Below are 16811 nucleotides of genomic sequence, written 5' to 3' on the forward strand. Positions count from 1 at the left end.
GTGTCTCTTGAAAGGGCCACTTGCAGTCTTTCAACCTATAACAGGAAGTATACCAAATCAAAATAGAAAAAGCGCCACACTATATCCCAATAGAATTATATGATAGCAGCAAAACCCAACCAAAAATTATTATTATTGGCAAAATAAACAATATATAATAAAGGCATGCACTAAATAAAATATATATCCATATTATTAAATGTCCATAATCACTCTGTGCAACATAATTAAGTGTCCATAATTAATTTGTGCAAATCAAAAAACAAAAACATTTTTTTAAATGTATATTACTCCTCCGTGAATTCATATATCAACATAATTAAATATCCATAATTAATTTGTGAAAATTTCAAAATTAAAAAATGTTTTTATAATAAAAATATATATGTCTCCTCTGTGAATTCATAAAATTGTGAATAATCCACCACCAGATAAATTAGATGGACTCACCAGAGCTATATGCTGCTCAGATTATAGAACAGCAATAGCGCTTTTGCTCTGGGAGCGATAGGTAAACGGTATCCAGGTGATAATTGTAGTAACTTTTCAATCACATCCAGGTAAATACTAATGGTAATCCGATTTCATTGAAATAATCAATACTCTACAGCCATAGATCTCAAGATGCATCTCTCCATTAACTCCATATCTCCATACATGAATCTCATTCAGGGACAAAGAAAAAAGATTGATGGTGCAGTACGTTTTAAACACATGTAAATTTATTTAAAATGCCAAACAACTCACAAGAAAGGTGTCCAGACAGACACCAGCTTCAACAGCAATATGCAGCACTGCAATGATAATGATCTCCGCTTACAGCGGATCACCTTCGACACACACTGCCAAAAGAGCATCCTCACGTCAGCATCAAGTAGGCCACACCAACGCGTTTTGTCACCACGACGTCATCAAGGGGCGGTGCCTGAACAGGGACTATCATGGCAGGACCACAAGGTTTTTAAGTGAAAGCTGCAGATTTAAAAATACTGAAATGACATTCACATTACAACTTACAGTTAGGTCCATATATATTTGGACACTGGCACAATTTTCATACTTTTGGCTCTGTATGCCACCAGAATAAATTAAAAGGAAACAATCCAAATGAATTTGAAGTGCAGACTTTCAGTTTTAATTCAAGGGGTTGAACATAAATATCAACTACAAATTTTAGAAACAATTTGTATGCACAGTCCCTCCATTTTCAGAGGCTCAAATGTAACTGGACAAATGAATATAATGATAAATAAAATGTTAATTTTTAATATTTTGTAGAGAATCCTTTACTGGCAATAACTGCCTGAAGTCTGGAACCCATGGACATGACCAAAGACTGGGTCTCCTCCTTTCTGATGCTTTGCCAGGCTCTGCAGCTATCTTCAGTTGTTCTTTGTTTGTGGGTCTTTGTGCTTTTGGTTTTGCCTTCAGCAAGTGAAATGCATTCTCAATGGGGTTGAGATCAGGTGATTGACTCGGCCATTGCAGAATATTCCACTTCGTTTCCTTCAAAAGCTCCTGGGTTGCTTTTGCAGTGTGCTTTGTATCATTGTCCATCTGTACTGTGAAGCGCCGTCCAATCAACTTTGCTGTATTTGGCTGAATCTGGGCTGACAGTATATCTCTGAACACTGCAGAATTCATCCGGCTGCTTCTGTCTTCTGTCACATCACCAATAACCACTAATGACCCAGTGCCACTGGAAGCCATGCATGCCCATTCCATCACACTGCTTCCACCATGTTTTACAGATGACGTTATGTGCTGTGGATCATCAGCTGTTCCAAGCCTTCTACACACTTTTTTCTTCCCATCATTCTGGTACAGATTAATCTTACTTTCATCTGTCCAAAGAATGCTTTTCCAGAACTGGTCTGGCTTTTTTAGATGTTTTTTGGCAGTTTTTTTTTAATTTGAATTTTTATTTGGTTAGTATACAAAAAAGAAGCAAAATAAATTACATCGACAATAATAATGTACTATTCCTATACAATCCATTACCCCCTCTCCCAGACCATTTTTTGGCAAAGTCTAATCTGGCTTTTCTATTCTTCAGGCTTATGAATGGTTTGCAAACAACAAAAGAGAAAAATTCCCAGCTCAACCTGCTAGCCAGCCTGCAAACAAACCGAATGAACCTGTCTAACAGTATGTATCAAAAACAGAGGTTTAGTTAGCATACATTTGCAAACACATGCGTAAGGCCAGTTATAGACTGGGGCAGTGGCCATTTTTTTTACTGTTGAATTGTTGGTGAGGGGGCTCACTGGAAACCTTAGCTGCCATTGTGCTACATGCTGGGTGTCCAGTGCACTCCTGTACCTTTAGGAGGGGGTGGGCTCCCTCAGGTCCACCTGCCCTTTGTTTATCCATTGCCTCTACTATGGGGGCTCTCAAGATTTGTAGCGTTAGGACTACAGAATATTGGGGTGCCGTGATGAGGCTCTGCAGCTTACACATGTGTTTGCAAATGTGTGCTAACTAGACCCCTGTTTTTAACGCATACTGTTAGACAGGTTAATTCAGTTTGTTTGAAGGCAGATTGGCAAGCTGAGCTGGGAATTTTTCTCTTTTGTTGTTTGATATTCATTGCCCTTTCATGTGCTCTTTTTATGTGAAAGCCAGTTATAGACTGGGGTAGTGGCCATTTTTTGTACTTATGAATGGTTTGCACCTTGTAGTGAACCTTCTATATTTGCTCTCGTGAAGTCTTCTCTTGATTGTAAACTTTGACAATGATATGCCCACCCCCAGAGGATCCTGCGAACATCCACCACTGGACATCCGTGCCTTTTTATGTTGCTGAGCTCACCAGTGCATTCTTCTTTCCTCAGAATGTACCAAAATGTTGATTTGGCCACTCCTAATGTTGCTGCTATCTCTCTGATGGATTTGTTTAATTTTTGAAGCCTTACAATGGCCTGTTTCACTTGCATGGACAGCTCCTTTGAACACATAATTTAGATTCACAGCAATAGATTCCAAATGCAAATACCACACTTAGAATCAACTCCAGACCTTGTACCTGCTGAATTGATGAAGAAATAACAAAGGAGTAGCCCACACCTGGCCATGAAACAGCTTTTGGTTTAATTGTCCAATTACTTTTGGTCCCTTGAAAAAAGGGGATGGCTACTCTTCAGAGCTGTAATTCCTAAACCCTTCCTCCAATTTAGATGTACATACCCTCAAATTAAAACTGAGAGTATGCACTTCCAGCCCATATCCATTATATAACTGTATCTTGAATATGTTTTGGTAAATACCTGAAAAAACTAAAATTGTGCCTGTGTCCAAATATATACGGACCTAACTGTATATGAGAATTGATTGGACTTAAATACTTTAATACTGCCAGTATACTGTAAATGCCTAAATCTGTATTTAAATTATATTTATGTAATTCTTTGCACAGCTCTGCTATATGCAGAAGGGCCAGAAGTCTGAGCCTGTCAGGGCCCTGTTGCTTTGCATGATACTCTCAGTCTAAGACCCCGGACACACTGGATGCGAATTGGCATGCAAATTGCATGCCATGCGACTTGCAAATCATATGCCAAATCGCAGCCTATTGTCTGCAATTACAGCGGTCATATCGGTACGGTTCTGACTTGGTCAGAGCCGCACCGATTTCTAAAGTAGTACATGCACTACTTTTGGTGCGATTTGCATAGACATCTGTATCAGATGTCTTGAAAATCGCACCTGAAATCAGCATCTCACCCGACTTTGAAATCATGCGACTTCACTGTAAGTAGTGTTTAATGTGACTGGGGTGTAAAGCTGGCCATAGATGAAACGTGAAACTGTGTGAGCTTCCCTGTTCAACAGACGTCAATCATTAGATTGACTTTTGTCAAATGAGAATGTTGTGTGGCACTTACCCCCAAGAGGGGGCGCTGATAATATATCTAGGTCTCCCTAGCTAGTACAGAGGCTGCCTGCAACAGACTCAGTTCCAAGCACACTGACACACTGGAGGAGATTTACTAAAACTGTTGCACACAGATTCTGGTGCAGCTGAGCAGAGTAGCCAATCAGCATGTAACCTCAGCTTGCTCAATTAAGCTTTGACAATGAAATCTTTATTCTTCATGCACACTGGACATTTTTACAGCGGCTGTTTTTGGCTTTTGGCATTTTTTTCTACAGTCCGTAAACTCCCCAGCATGTTATCCTATGTGTCCATGCACACATAGGCTTTAATCAGCATTTTTTGGCAGGGGTGTTTTTTGTCTGGAAAAACCCCCCAGAACTAGTGGGTTTCTAGAGGAGATTTTTAGCTGTAAAAACGCTCTAATGCTGAAAAACACAGCAAACCGGCATTTTTGGACCTTTTTTTGAGCAAACTTTTTTTTTTGTAGAAAAACGCAAATGTGGAAAAAAGCGGAAAAACGTGGAAAAACACCGCTAAATGCTAATGCAAAAATGCTGAAAAACTCAGCCCAGTGTGCATGGAGGCTTAAGCTGATTGGTTGCTATGAACATCTGCACCAGATTCTGTGTGCACCAGTTTTAGTAAATCTCTCCCACAGGCTAAGTCTAGGGGATGTCTTTTTTGTGAATTTTTTATGCAGAAAACTTGAACAGGAAAGGTATAAGGGTGCAGGATACTCCAAAACGATAGAAATCAAGAGGAGGACAAACTTATTAGCATTAATCCTATAGCAGCAGGCTCACATCAAGGTGCTAATCTCAGGTCCTACAATGTCCCAGGAGCTGTCTGCCACCCAGCTTCCACACAACACTCTTTGGTGATGGGGCAAAAGAATCCTTCTCCAGACCTGGACTCCCAGGCTATGTCCAGTTAGGGGATTACTTTAGCAATCTTCTCTAGGTTCACATCTCAACATCAGCTGAGGCCCAAACTGCATCTTGTCTCCCACTCGTTACCAGCAGCCCCTGAAGAAGTGGAGCCCTCCTAGCAGAAGGAGGAGAACACTCTGCCCAGGGCCTCCAAAAAATGTATCACCTATACAGTCACCTCCTGGACACCCCCTTCCAAGGATTGGTAGGGAGGTATGATACATATTCAAGTGATTTACCCTCCCTGCTCTATTTTATGGAAGCTTCTTCCAGCAACAGGCAGGACCAATTACCCAGCATAGCAAACCCTGAGCAGACAAACTGATCATTTCTCCACCGACTACAGTAGAGCCAAAAACTACATTTAGTCTAACAGGATCAGTGAGCTACATCTGCAAAAATTTGGCAGTCAATGTACTGTGACAGCGGAGAGTCCCACTGTCAGAATACAACGTCTGTGGGGAGATTCCTCCATCCATCTTGCTTGTGCGGATGGAGGAATCTGTTAATTTTTTTGGATTGAAAAAAAATTGACCCATTTATGGCCAGCATAATACTGTGAACATGCTTACGGAGGAGAAAGTACACTGATGACCTCATCCTTCACTGTCAATGAGCAGGCTAAAATAAGAAAGGTGACAGGACGAAAGACTTTCAGCAGGTCTATTATTTGTATGGACCCTCATAATTACCATCAGTTCAGACTGGAATGTTTTTCACCTGTGCACATGATAGATACTAACAGCTAGAACTGTAAGGTAGGACATAGGCTCTAGGATTTTGGTTTTGACCTGACGTTCTACTTTTAATATATAACTTGCTAACATTATTGATGACAAATAGCCTTTGTTGTGTCTGTTTCAAGGTGATTCAGCAGAAGAGATTGACTTGAGTGTGGTGTACCAAGCGTCAGCGAATGGTGATGTCAACACATTGACTGCAATCATCCGGGAAGATCCTTCCATTCTGGAGTACTGTGACAACGAAGGTACTGAGTGTGTCCTCGGGATTGTCAGAGGAGAGTATGGTGGTGGGATATCTTATAGAGAGACTAAAGCTGACCATAGATGAATAGAATTTTGAATGGAAATTCTTAGGAAAAGTCTGTATAAAATTTGCATGGACATTCCATCTTGTTTGCTTTTGACATACACTGTTAGAAATGTGTTTGTTTAACCACTACAATACCGGCACTTATACCCCCTTCCTGCCCAGGCCAATTTTCACTTTTAGCGCTGTCGCACTTTGAATGACAATTGCGCGGTCATGCAACACTGTACCCATAGTAAATTTTTATCATTTTTTTTCACACAAATAGAGCTATCTTTTGGTGGTATTTAATCACCACTGAGTTTTTAATTGTTTGCTAAATAAAACAAAAAACACCTGAAACTTTTGAAAAAAAAAACGCATTTTTCCTTGTTTCTGTTATAAAATTTTGCAAATAAATAACATTTCTTCATAAATTTAGGTCAAATTGTATTCTGCTACATTTCTTTGGTGATAATAATAATTTAATTTTTTTTTTTAATTTTTCTAGTTTTTTTTTATGAAATTTTTTTTTTACAATTTTATTTTTCAGCACATTGTGACCAATACAATGTTACCATAGTAACATTGAACTACTCTGGGCAAGCGATCAGGATTTTTTTTTTAACACATTATGATTGCCTATACCAATGTATTTCATTGATATTTGTAATCATTGGTACTGATTCATTCAGTCTTTTGTTGTGATTAGCTGTGATTAGGCAAAGCTGATCACATGATACAGATGGGCTGTGATTGGTCCTGCTGTATCATGTGACTGCCTTGACCAATCACAGCTAACATAATTGTATACAATGAATGGCATGGCAGGAAGCCATCCAGTGTATACAATTGACATGTGATCTGCTGTGATTGGTCACAGCGGTCACATGACACAGGCAATGGGCTGGTGTAGTGATATGTCATCGGCTGTTTCCCGTAGACACAGCCGGTGGCAGATCACGCTGCTGCGTGGCCCCGTGGTCGCGTGAGCAGCTCATTTTGACAGGATGTCATATGACGCCCAGTCACAACGCGAGTGTCCTGCCCATCCGTCAATCTGTTATAGGCCAGGCTGGAAGGTGTTAGGAAAAAATTTTCATCCTTATCCATTGAACTTTCTCATCAGTGCAGTTGCAAACCAGCATTGATTTTACGTACTAATGATTAGAAAAATTAACAAACTATCTTAGGACGTTCTTTTAATTCAAAATTCTACCTTTCTATGACCAGCTTAAGACTCCACGCACACTAGTGTTCTTTTAAGCTCCTAGAAGCTGTTTTTAGCATTTTTGTTTCTGCTAGAAGCTAAATAGTTTATCCTACAAGTCCATGCACACTACTTTAGGCTATTAGAATTTTATGAACTTCAGCATGTAAGAGCAGAAAATATTGTTTTTGTAAAGTTTTTTGGAGCATTTTACCAGCAGAAACAACGCTACTAAAATGCTCCTAACAGCTTGTGGTTGTTCTATTTTTTCTCTAAATGTACTGTAAAAACTCTAATAAAACGCTAACGCTCCTGAACGCTATTAAAGCACTAATAGAAATGCTATTACCAGCATTTTTTATCAAGCTTTTTTTGAGCTTAAAAACCGCTAGTGTGCATGGAGCCTATTAGGACAGCCTTTCTATCTGGCTGGATCAGATGACAATCCAGTTTCTATGTAGCAGCGCTTGACAATCCTGGATAAGCACAATCGTGTTCATTGGGACTGTCTGAACAGGATCTCCCTTCATTGCCCTAAAGTGCAGCGTGTGTGAATAGGATGTTCTTGTGTTGTAAAAACTGGTTCAGAAAACATAGTGAGATGATTGGATTATGCATGTACTAATGTCTACAGACAGATTTATTCATTAGAAGGAATTTTTTTCAAGGTATTCTAAAGTGATATGTCAGCTTAGCCTCAGCTCACACTGCTGCCACTTTGCATGTGACTTGCAACAAAGTCGCATGGCAATTGAAAACCCATTCACTTCAATTGTGACTGTTCCAATAAATGCAACTCAAGACGCAATGACTTTTTAAAAGGTTCATGCACTACTTTGATGCAACTTTCATGGCACTTGAGTGCAATCGACTCCTCAAGTGCCATGAAAGTCGCAAGCAAGTCTCACTGCATAGTCGCACTGAAAATGGAGTGAACCGAGTCTTAGTTAAAGAAAAGAATTAAAATCAACTTTATATATTGTAATGATTTTAACTAATATTAAGTATGATTCTTATCTGCTTGGAGATATTGCAAACACAAATGGAATCGTGGCCATTTCTAGAATGGGAGTTTCTACAAGGAGAGTTAGATCTGTGTAGAATGTTAAAGTGGTATTAAAACCAAAAGAAAATGGTTATTATATTGCAGATTACCATTTCTTGATGTGATGGTTGCATTCATTTTCTTTTTTAGGCTTTCTTTCTTCCTTTCTTTTTACGTGGTGATTCAGCCAGTAAGTCTGTTGTCTTTCAGAGAAACAAGCTCTCCAGCATAATGTATCAATTACAGAGATGAGACAAATCATTTAACACTAGCAGGGGTGGTTAAAGTGGTCATAAAGTCTTTTTTTTATCTTTTACCTACAGGTAAGCTTATAACAAGGCTTACCTGTAGGTACAGTAAATGTCTCCTCAACCTGCACTCGGGGAGCCAAGACAGCACTCCACCGGAGGGAAGATTTTTTTTTTTTTATTTTATTCTATTTGTTGTAGTTTACTACCATTTTAAAATGATTAGCTTTTATTTAATTTATATTATGTAAAAATATTTAGATTTATTATATTTATATTATATATTATATATTTATATTATCTAAAAATGTATATTATGTAAAAAATCCCAAAAAGAAAAGCTGGAGATTGGCTTCAATTTGTTAGTGTATTTAAATCTTCTAATACATCTGCCCTCCCACCAGACTGACAATGCTTCTGTTCAGGTGAAAACAGAGGGGAAAAAAGCATAAATAAAGAAAACGAATGCGGTCACCACATCTAATGATTGGCAAGCTGCAATATATTACATATTTGGTTTGGAGATTAATACTGCTTTATATAATGAAATGTCTGCTTCCCTCAGGGATGACTCATCTGCCTCGAACAGTGTTTCACTAAGCTTTTCTCAAGGGCTAACAGCAGTTCTTGTTTTGTGGATATGTAAGCAGAAATAGGAGATCCCGTCATTGAGAATCCAGGGAGTTGTGTTTGCAGGCAGATTCCAATTCAATGAAAAGTATTTCTTTAAATTGCTATTCAGACAAGAAAATCTAACTAAAAAAAAAACAAACTTTGCCAAATACTGTATAATGAAGTAATTCTGATAATTTATTTATGTATTAATTATTAATAAGTTGCAATTCTATACCTAAGCAACCTAGAGATCGCACATCAATGACTCATTATAGGTCTGAGCTGATTAAAATAAGAGGAGCAGTAAAGCACAACTGTAGGCCGAAAAAGCTGGAAATACACTAGTGGAATTTCCTTCAAAACTTTCAGTTTTAAGAACACTCATTCCATTTTCTGATCGTTAGTGGGGTCAAATCGTTTTCCAGCTGATAACAATTGGATTAGGACATTTTATTTCCATTGACACAAAATATACCTGCTGTGAATTCTGCTTGAATGATTAAGTGATTTTAAAGTGGAGCTCCACCCAAAAAGGGAAGCTCCACTTGTCTGCCTCCTCCCCCTTCCGCTGCCACATTTGGGACCTTTGTGGGGGGAGCGGGTACCTGGTTTTGACAGGTATCCGCTCCCACTTCCGGCTTAGTTTGCCACAACAAACTGACTCGGAAATTCGGCCCCCTCTTCTTCCCTCACAGCCTTCTGGGACACTTCACAAGTCCCTAAAGAGCACGGCCCATTTCACAAGTCCCAGAAGAGCACGGCCCATTCACAAAGCACAGTGCACTTTGTGCATATACAGTAGGAAACCGACTGTGAAGCCTGCCAGTTACCCTTAGTCAAAATGGCAACACCAGCACTCGATAGCTGATTGAAGAATCGCCTCAGGTGAGGACACAGCTAGATAGGTAAGTGCCCTAATATTAAAGGTCAGCAGCTACAGTATTCATAGCTGCTGACTTTTAATTTTTTGGGGGAGTGGAACTCCTCTTTAAAGTGTTACTAAACCCACAACAGTAAAATCAGTCTGTATATGTAGTAAAGCATGCTTGTTATACTCACTGTGGAACCTAAGGGGTTAATTCTCCGCATTGTGTTAACAGAATGTTTGATCCTGCTCTCTCTGATCCTCCCCTTCTTCTACTGTCCCCAATCCATCTGCTGATAGAACAGAGCCTTGGGGACAGGCTGTACATGCTTAGTTTGGTGTGTATTGCTAGAGAGTTTTTTCTTTTTTCTTGTAAGAGTGCATGTGATCAGCACAGCCAATCAGCGCTGTCCAGACAGAGGGTCAGGGGTTATGCAGCCTCATAGAGCAATCAGGGAAGAATGAAAACTCCTTCTACAACATTAACCAGTGCTCTGCTGGACACTGATAGAAGTCACAAAACTGCTCTAACTGCTGATGAGAAAAGGTATTTAGCAGTTTATATATAATAAAATATTTGCATTTCCATGTTCTGTGTACTGTGAGAGACCAGATATAGTGAATGCAGGGTCCTGGGTTTAGTATAGTAAAGCTTTAAGTGATCACATACCCTCTGTTCTCAGCTGCACAGAGAGGTGGGGGAAGAGAAACACTGAGCTTCCCAGTGAATGGTTGTGCAGGGGGGCATGTCAGCACAAGTTTGCTCATTGGAGGAGAGTATACTGAGTTGATAGAGCTGAAGATGATATCGGCCAGCAAGAAGCTCCAAGAGACTGCAGTGTTAGATAGAAGTTGAGCATAGTTCTGCCTTAGTTTAAATTTAAATACAAGTCAAAGCTGTTGTTGGATAGAAGGCTCCATGCACACGGGGCATTTTAATAATGCTGGTAACGTTAGCTGTGTAAAGTCACGTTAAAAACGTGAGTTTTTCAGTGTTTTTTAGCATTTTTGTATTAGCGTTTAGACACGTTTTTTCACGTTTGCACTTTTTGCACGATTTACTGCGTTTTACCATGTTAGAGTGTTTTTACAGCTAAAAAAACTCCTCTAAAAACCCACTAATTCTGAGTTATTTTTCCAGCCGAAAAACGCCCCTGCCAAAAAACATTGATTACAGTCTATGTGTGTATTCATATATAAGATAACATGCTGGGGGTTTACTGGCTATAGAAAAAAAAGTCAAAAGCCAAAAACAGCCACAATAAAAACGTCCAGTGTGCATGAGGACTAAAGGTGCCTGCATAGATTTGCAGCAGAACCCAATTTACAGATGAATCAATTTTGAACTAAAAATTTAAAAATCAATTTTCAGTTGAAATCCTCCTCTGTACATGCCCTCCACTGCTGTAATTTTTTCAGTACAGAGGGGGTTAAAAGAACTAAGGGGCTGTCATGGACCATCAACATTCATTGAAGCTGTAGCATGGCTTCTATGAATTGCGGAGCTGTGTGGAAAGAGCGGGCATATTTATGCTCTCCTGCTGGAACCCTGTGGTTGCCCCTTAGTTCTATTAACCCTTGCCACACCACAAAATTACTACGGTGTGGAGGGCATAGATGCAGGAGGATCCTAACTTAGCCTAAGTTCACACTATTGCGAGCCATGCGGCCCATGTTTGCTCAGGCACGGCAGCCTTTGTCATTTGAATGGGCTGCTGTGCCTGCGTTTCCCATAGGAAAAAGGTGCATGCACCTTTTTAAAAACGTGGCCACAAGGAAATCTCATGGTCTTTTTGACCATGTGATTTCCCTGCGGTTCCCGCAAACGCGCTGCAGCATGAGAGGCATGGGGGTGCATCTGCGGGAACAGTTGTGATTCCTGTGGGAAACCTCATGGTCTTTTTTACCATGCAATTTCCCTGCGGTTCCCGCAGACGCGCTGCAGCATGAAAGGCATGGGGGTGCGTCTGCGGGAACAGTTGTGATTCCTGTGGGAAACCTCATAGTCTTTTTTACCATGCAATTTCCCTGCTGTTCCTGCAGACACACCACAGCATGAGAGGCATGGGGTTGCCATTCAGAATGAATGGGGTGGGTGGCTGTAGGTGTGGGAACAGGTGCGATTCCTGCACCCACAACCAGCCCACTGACTGCAGGCAAGTGTGAACTTAGTCCTAAAGAAGAGAAACCAGCACAAGGGGTACATCCATCTGACTCTTAAGTTATGTCCCTTGTGCTGTTTTTTTTTTTTTCAATTTAGCTACACTCAGTGAAGGTTCACATTACAGCGGTGCAGTAAATCCCATGTGATTTGCACAGGAACCGCACCGCATTCCTGTACAAATCACATGCAATTTGTATGCGGTATGATTGGAGCCATACATTTTGTATGGCTCTATTCACACCGCACCCGCACCAAAAACATGCAGGACCCTTTTTTGGTCTGCACTGGAATCGGATCGCATAGGTATCCACACCTATGCGATCTGATTCTGCACATTGCACCGCGTTTTGTGGACTGCTTTTGGGGTGTTGTTACCTTAACATACACACCCGCATCAGTTCGTATGAACGGGGTGCGATTGTGATGCGGTACGGAATTTGCCCAGAAAACACTGCGAATTCCGCACCGCATCAGTGTGAACCCAGGCACAGGCTGTAAGGTAAATTGAGCGCAGTTTCTGACTTTAGCTCACTTACAATGTTTCCTGGATAGCATTAGCAATTCACTGACTGTTTCCACTTGTCATTCAGAGCTGCTGCTTAAATCTCTTTGTAGAAATGATGTTTGCAGTGTGTTGTAGACACAGTGAGGCATAACAATCAAACAGATTGATATTCAATTAAATGAGATGACAAATCACTTGTGCTGTTTTGTTACCTTAGTATGATTCACCAGACAGAGAATTAGAACCCCTCCAGAGACAGCACGACCTGTGTCTTGATTACTCATCTCTACAGACTAGAGCAGTGTGATCGGATTATGGTACAGTGTACTGATCATCCAGATGACATCAATGTTCACAGATTGTTCAGCAATAAACTGAGCAATAAAAGTCTGCAAACACAAAGAATTACTATAAATGTTATATTGGCCATCATGATCTATTACATCACAAATATACTGTGTAAAGATAGAATTGATGTAAAAACAAATGTGTCATAAAACTAAACAAACAATTACCATTAAAACTGAACTCCAGTCCATTATACATCCACAGTTATTCCAGTTATATGTTTGGTTAAGAAAATAAATGTACCTTTGCACGGTTATGGGAATGAGATAGTGAGCCCTTTTCATCTTGATGCATGCCTAATAGTGACGGGCTGTTCCTGTTCGGTCGAACATTCGAACCTACCGAACGTTTGACCACAAACTTTACAAAGGGACAATTTGCTGAGTGGTATCTTAATGCTTCCGAGTATGTGGTAAGATACCGCTCAGTTATTGAAATACCGCATGAGTTATTTTATCAAGTCATGCGGCATTTTAATAGTGAAACATTCATTCATGTTTCAGCTGTCAGCGGGCTTCCCCACTGACAGCCGAATGTCAAAAGAATTCTGCACTGCCCGACAATTAAATTTTTTTTTTAAATGGCATAGGGTCCCCCCTCCCATCCATACCAAGCTCTTCAGGTCTGGTATGCATTTTGAGAGGAACCCCCAACCCCAAAATTAAAAAACAAATGGCATGGGGGTCCCCCCCAATATCCATACCAGACCCTTATCTGAGCATGCAGGTCAGGAAGGGGGGGGGAGAGCGAGCAAGTGCCCCTCTTGAACCATACCAGGCCACGTGCCCTCAATATGGGGGGATGCTTTGGGGCAGGGTGGCTCCCCCCCGAAGCACCCTGGCCGGTGGTTGTGGGGGCCTGCGGGCGGGGGGGCTTATCAGAATCTGGAAGCCCCCTTTAAAAAAGTGGCCCCAAGATTTCGCCCCCCCATGCGAATGAGTATGTGGTACATAGTACTTCTACTCATTCACAAAAAAAAAGTGCAGTTTAAAAAAAGACAGGAGACAGTCTTTGACAAGTTCTTTATTAAAATTTAAAAAAATGTCCCCTGAAGTAGATCCATTGTCAATCACAATACCACCATCGCCAACATGAAAAAAGATAAATAAATCCGCTCCGCCCTCGACGCTGGCTCCTGCCGTCTGACAGCTGCACCACGATGACGGTTCTTAAATAGGGTGATGATGTCCCAAGGGTTGGGATCGCCCCCACCCCCTTGTGACTTCATCATGCCCTGTGATTGGCCAAAGCATTGTACCATGAACGGCCCATGTTTGAGTCGAATTTATGTTTGATTCGAACATGCAGCTCATCACTAATGCCTAATGTTTCCTTTATTTAACAAAGAATGCAGCAGGAAGAGTAAGAACCATTCTTGGACTTGCAGGGCTGCATAAAAGAATGCATCTGAGTGCTTAGGCAAGCTATTTGGTTGTACAAAAAATCATTATAAATCTTCCTACCTGCACCTTGTGTTTTTCACCTGCATAGGGTGTGCATTGTTAATGTAGTATCGTGTTGCCCTATACCAGTGGTCGGCAAGCCGCGGCTCGCGAGCCACATGCGGCTCTTTACAAGCTTAAATGCGGCTCTTCTGTGTGCCGGGCGCCCCCTCCCCTCCCTCCTCTCCCTCCCCTCCCTCCTCTCGGACGGGCGTGTGCCGGGCGACCGCCCCCTCACCTCCCCTCCCTCCTCTCGGACGGCCGCCCGCTCCCCTCCCTCCTCTCGGGCGGCCGCCCCAAAAGTCAGGACTCTGCAGCTGTCAGGATGTAGGCGGGGCAGCCAGGATGTAGGCGGGGCAGCGTGACGAACTCCTCTCCTCTCACAGTCCGCCCTGAAGACCAGAACGGCGCGGGAAGCACGACGAGAGGAACGCACGGAGCAAAGGTAAGTGAATTGACACAGGGGGGACTTACTATATGGGGGATGAATTACTATATGGGGGACTTACTATATGGGGGGGACTTACTATATGGGGGGGGACTTACTATATGGGGGATGAATTACTATATGGGGGATGAATTACTATATGGGAGATGAATTACTATATGGGAGATGAATTACTATATGGGGGACTTACTATATGGGGGATGAATTACTATATGGGAGATGAATTACTATATGGGAGATGAATTACTATATGGGAGATGAATTACTATATGGGGGATGAATTACTATGGGGGATGAATTACTATATGGGGGATGAATTACTATGGGGGATGAATTACTATATGGGGGATGAATTACTATATGGGGGATGAATTACTATGGGGGATGAATTACTATATGGGGGATGAATTACTATATGGGGGATGAATTACTATGGGGGATGAATTACTATATGGGAGATGTATTTTCAGTTTTAAAAATGTGGCTCTCAAAATAAATTTCAATCGTGGTTTTGGCGAGATTTGGCTCAGTTGAAAAAAAAGGTTGCCCACCACTGCCCTATACGCACAGCATGTAAATCTTCACATTTCTACATCAGAAGTTTCTGTTTGTATTCAAACATGAGGCACATGGAATGGCACTGCAGAGCTTAATATATGACCCCTGTCTGTAGTCTGAGAACTGACATTTCCTGTGTAGAAACTACATATATCACAATCCCTGGGATATCAGTCTAGTGCTCTGCGGGTGAGATCTAAACAGTGATTAGATGTGACACAGACACAAACAGGTAGAACAATTAACAGAGCGATAACCATGCAGCTTTTCCCTCACATTACATTTGTGATGCAACACAGAAGACATGGTGAGGTATACATTGGATGCATGATGAATGCCAGACTGAATGCAGGGATACATTCATTTGTTTACTGAAATGCTTATACGATTCATCACTATTTTGATTGGGGGATTTAGCGCTGGAGACTATGCATTGGATGCTGCCTGACCCCTGAACAAGAAGCTGCCGATCCTTTTAGCAAATAGCAGCAAGCTAGGTGAATAAATACATGGACATAGGGGGATTAATCAGCCATGACACTACAAACTGCAGCCACAACATGTTAGCCTATTGTTACAATGTAAGGGGAAAGCACAACACAGGGGATATAACTACACGAATACCTAGTTAAAACAACAAAAACACTTGAAAGTGTACAATGCCTTTAAAGTATGCCTAAATTCAAAACTTTTGGGGGGTTTTGGATAGAGTGGAGAGTTTTGGATAGAGAGGAGGGAACACTTGTCAGGGTTCTATTGCTTTCTGTGTCCCCATTAGATAGATTCATCTTCTTTATTTGTCTTGTTTACCGCTATCATGGAGTGAGACAGTAAAACAAAACCCTGAATTTTGGGTTGTCACCAAAACAGAATAAAATGGAAATCTTCCAATAGTACAATCATTTTGGTGACAACCAGGGATTCTCTCACTTTGGAGGGATTTCCTCTCACTTCCTGTTTTGGCTATGGGACAGGAAGTGAATGGAAAATTTCCCCAGTGTGACACAGATGGCAAAAAAATCTGAGAGAACTTATAACCCCCCCCCCCCCCTTCTTCTGTCCAAAATTAATAAAAGTTTTGCTTTAGCTCTGCTTTAATTAAGCAGTGGGTACCTATAGCTGAAACATCAGATTTGGCCAGACTGACCCTTTAAATTCCATGTTATAATTGCCATGGGCACTATGTACTGTTTTTTTCCTAAAATGATACTATAGTGATATATTTTTCATGCAACATACTTCAACAAACCTTTGGATGCACACTGTTGACTTTCCATCTCCAGGTTGCACACCACTGATGCACGCTGTTTCTGGACGACAAGTCGATACAGTGAAACTGCTGCTGAAAATGGGAGCTAACATAAATACACAAGATGCCTGTGGACGAACGAGTCTTTCACTTGCCACGTACCTGGTAAGTAAATGTAATCTTTATAGCAGAATACATGAGTTCACCTTTTCATAGTACATGCTTTACAAGAACATCCACTTCAAGATTTACGTCATTTCTATTGGTTTCTATTATAAA

At 41.1% G+C, this 16811-nt stretch overlaps 1 protein-coding gene and 2 long non-coding RNA genes across 7 annotated transcripts in view; 1 reads left to right on the forward strand and 2 right to left on the reverse strand.

Annotated features, from left to right (window-relative positions):
- Positions 1-16811, forward strand: part of ANKRD55 (ankyrin repeat domain 55) — a 145622-nt gene that overhangs the window by 63007 nt on the left and 65804 nt on the right. For all 5 annotated transcript variants that reach the window (XM_089688073.1, XM_089688072.1, XM_089688074.1 and 2 more), the window contains exons 2-3: positions 5672-5794; positions 16567-16697. In XM_089688073.1, coding sequence (XP_089544199.1) covers positions 5672-5794; positions 16567-16697 — 254 coding nt within the window. The remainder of the gene's footprint in view (positions 1-5671; positions 5795-16566; positions 16698-16811) is intronic.
- Positions 701-12872, reverse strand: LOC149453646 (uncharacterized). The gene is made up of 2 exons (XR_016314424.1): positions 12700-12872; positions 701-972 (listed from the first exon to the last, which is right to left on the reverse strand). It is a non-coding gene; the product is annotated as an uncharacterized LOC149453646 (long non-coding RNA).
- The window catches only part of LOC149453647 (uncharacterized), a 90138-nt gene continuing 89857 nt past the window's right edge, over positions 16531-16811 (reverse strand). The window contains exon 4 of the long non-coding RNA XR_016314423.1: positions 16531-16694. This is a non-coding gene — a long non-coding RNA (uncharacterized LOC149453647). The remainder of the gene's footprint in view (positions 16695-16811) is intronic.

The sequence above is a fragment of the Staurois parvus genome, unplaced genomic scaffold (assembly GCF_062004578.1).
Source record: "Staurois parvus isolate SC_StPar_1 unplaced genomic scaffold, SC_StPar_1.0 ptg000445l, whole genome shotgun sequence".
NCBI classification, from domain to species: Eukaryota; Metazoa; Chordata; class Amphibia; order Anura; family Ranidae; genus Staurois; species Staurois parvus.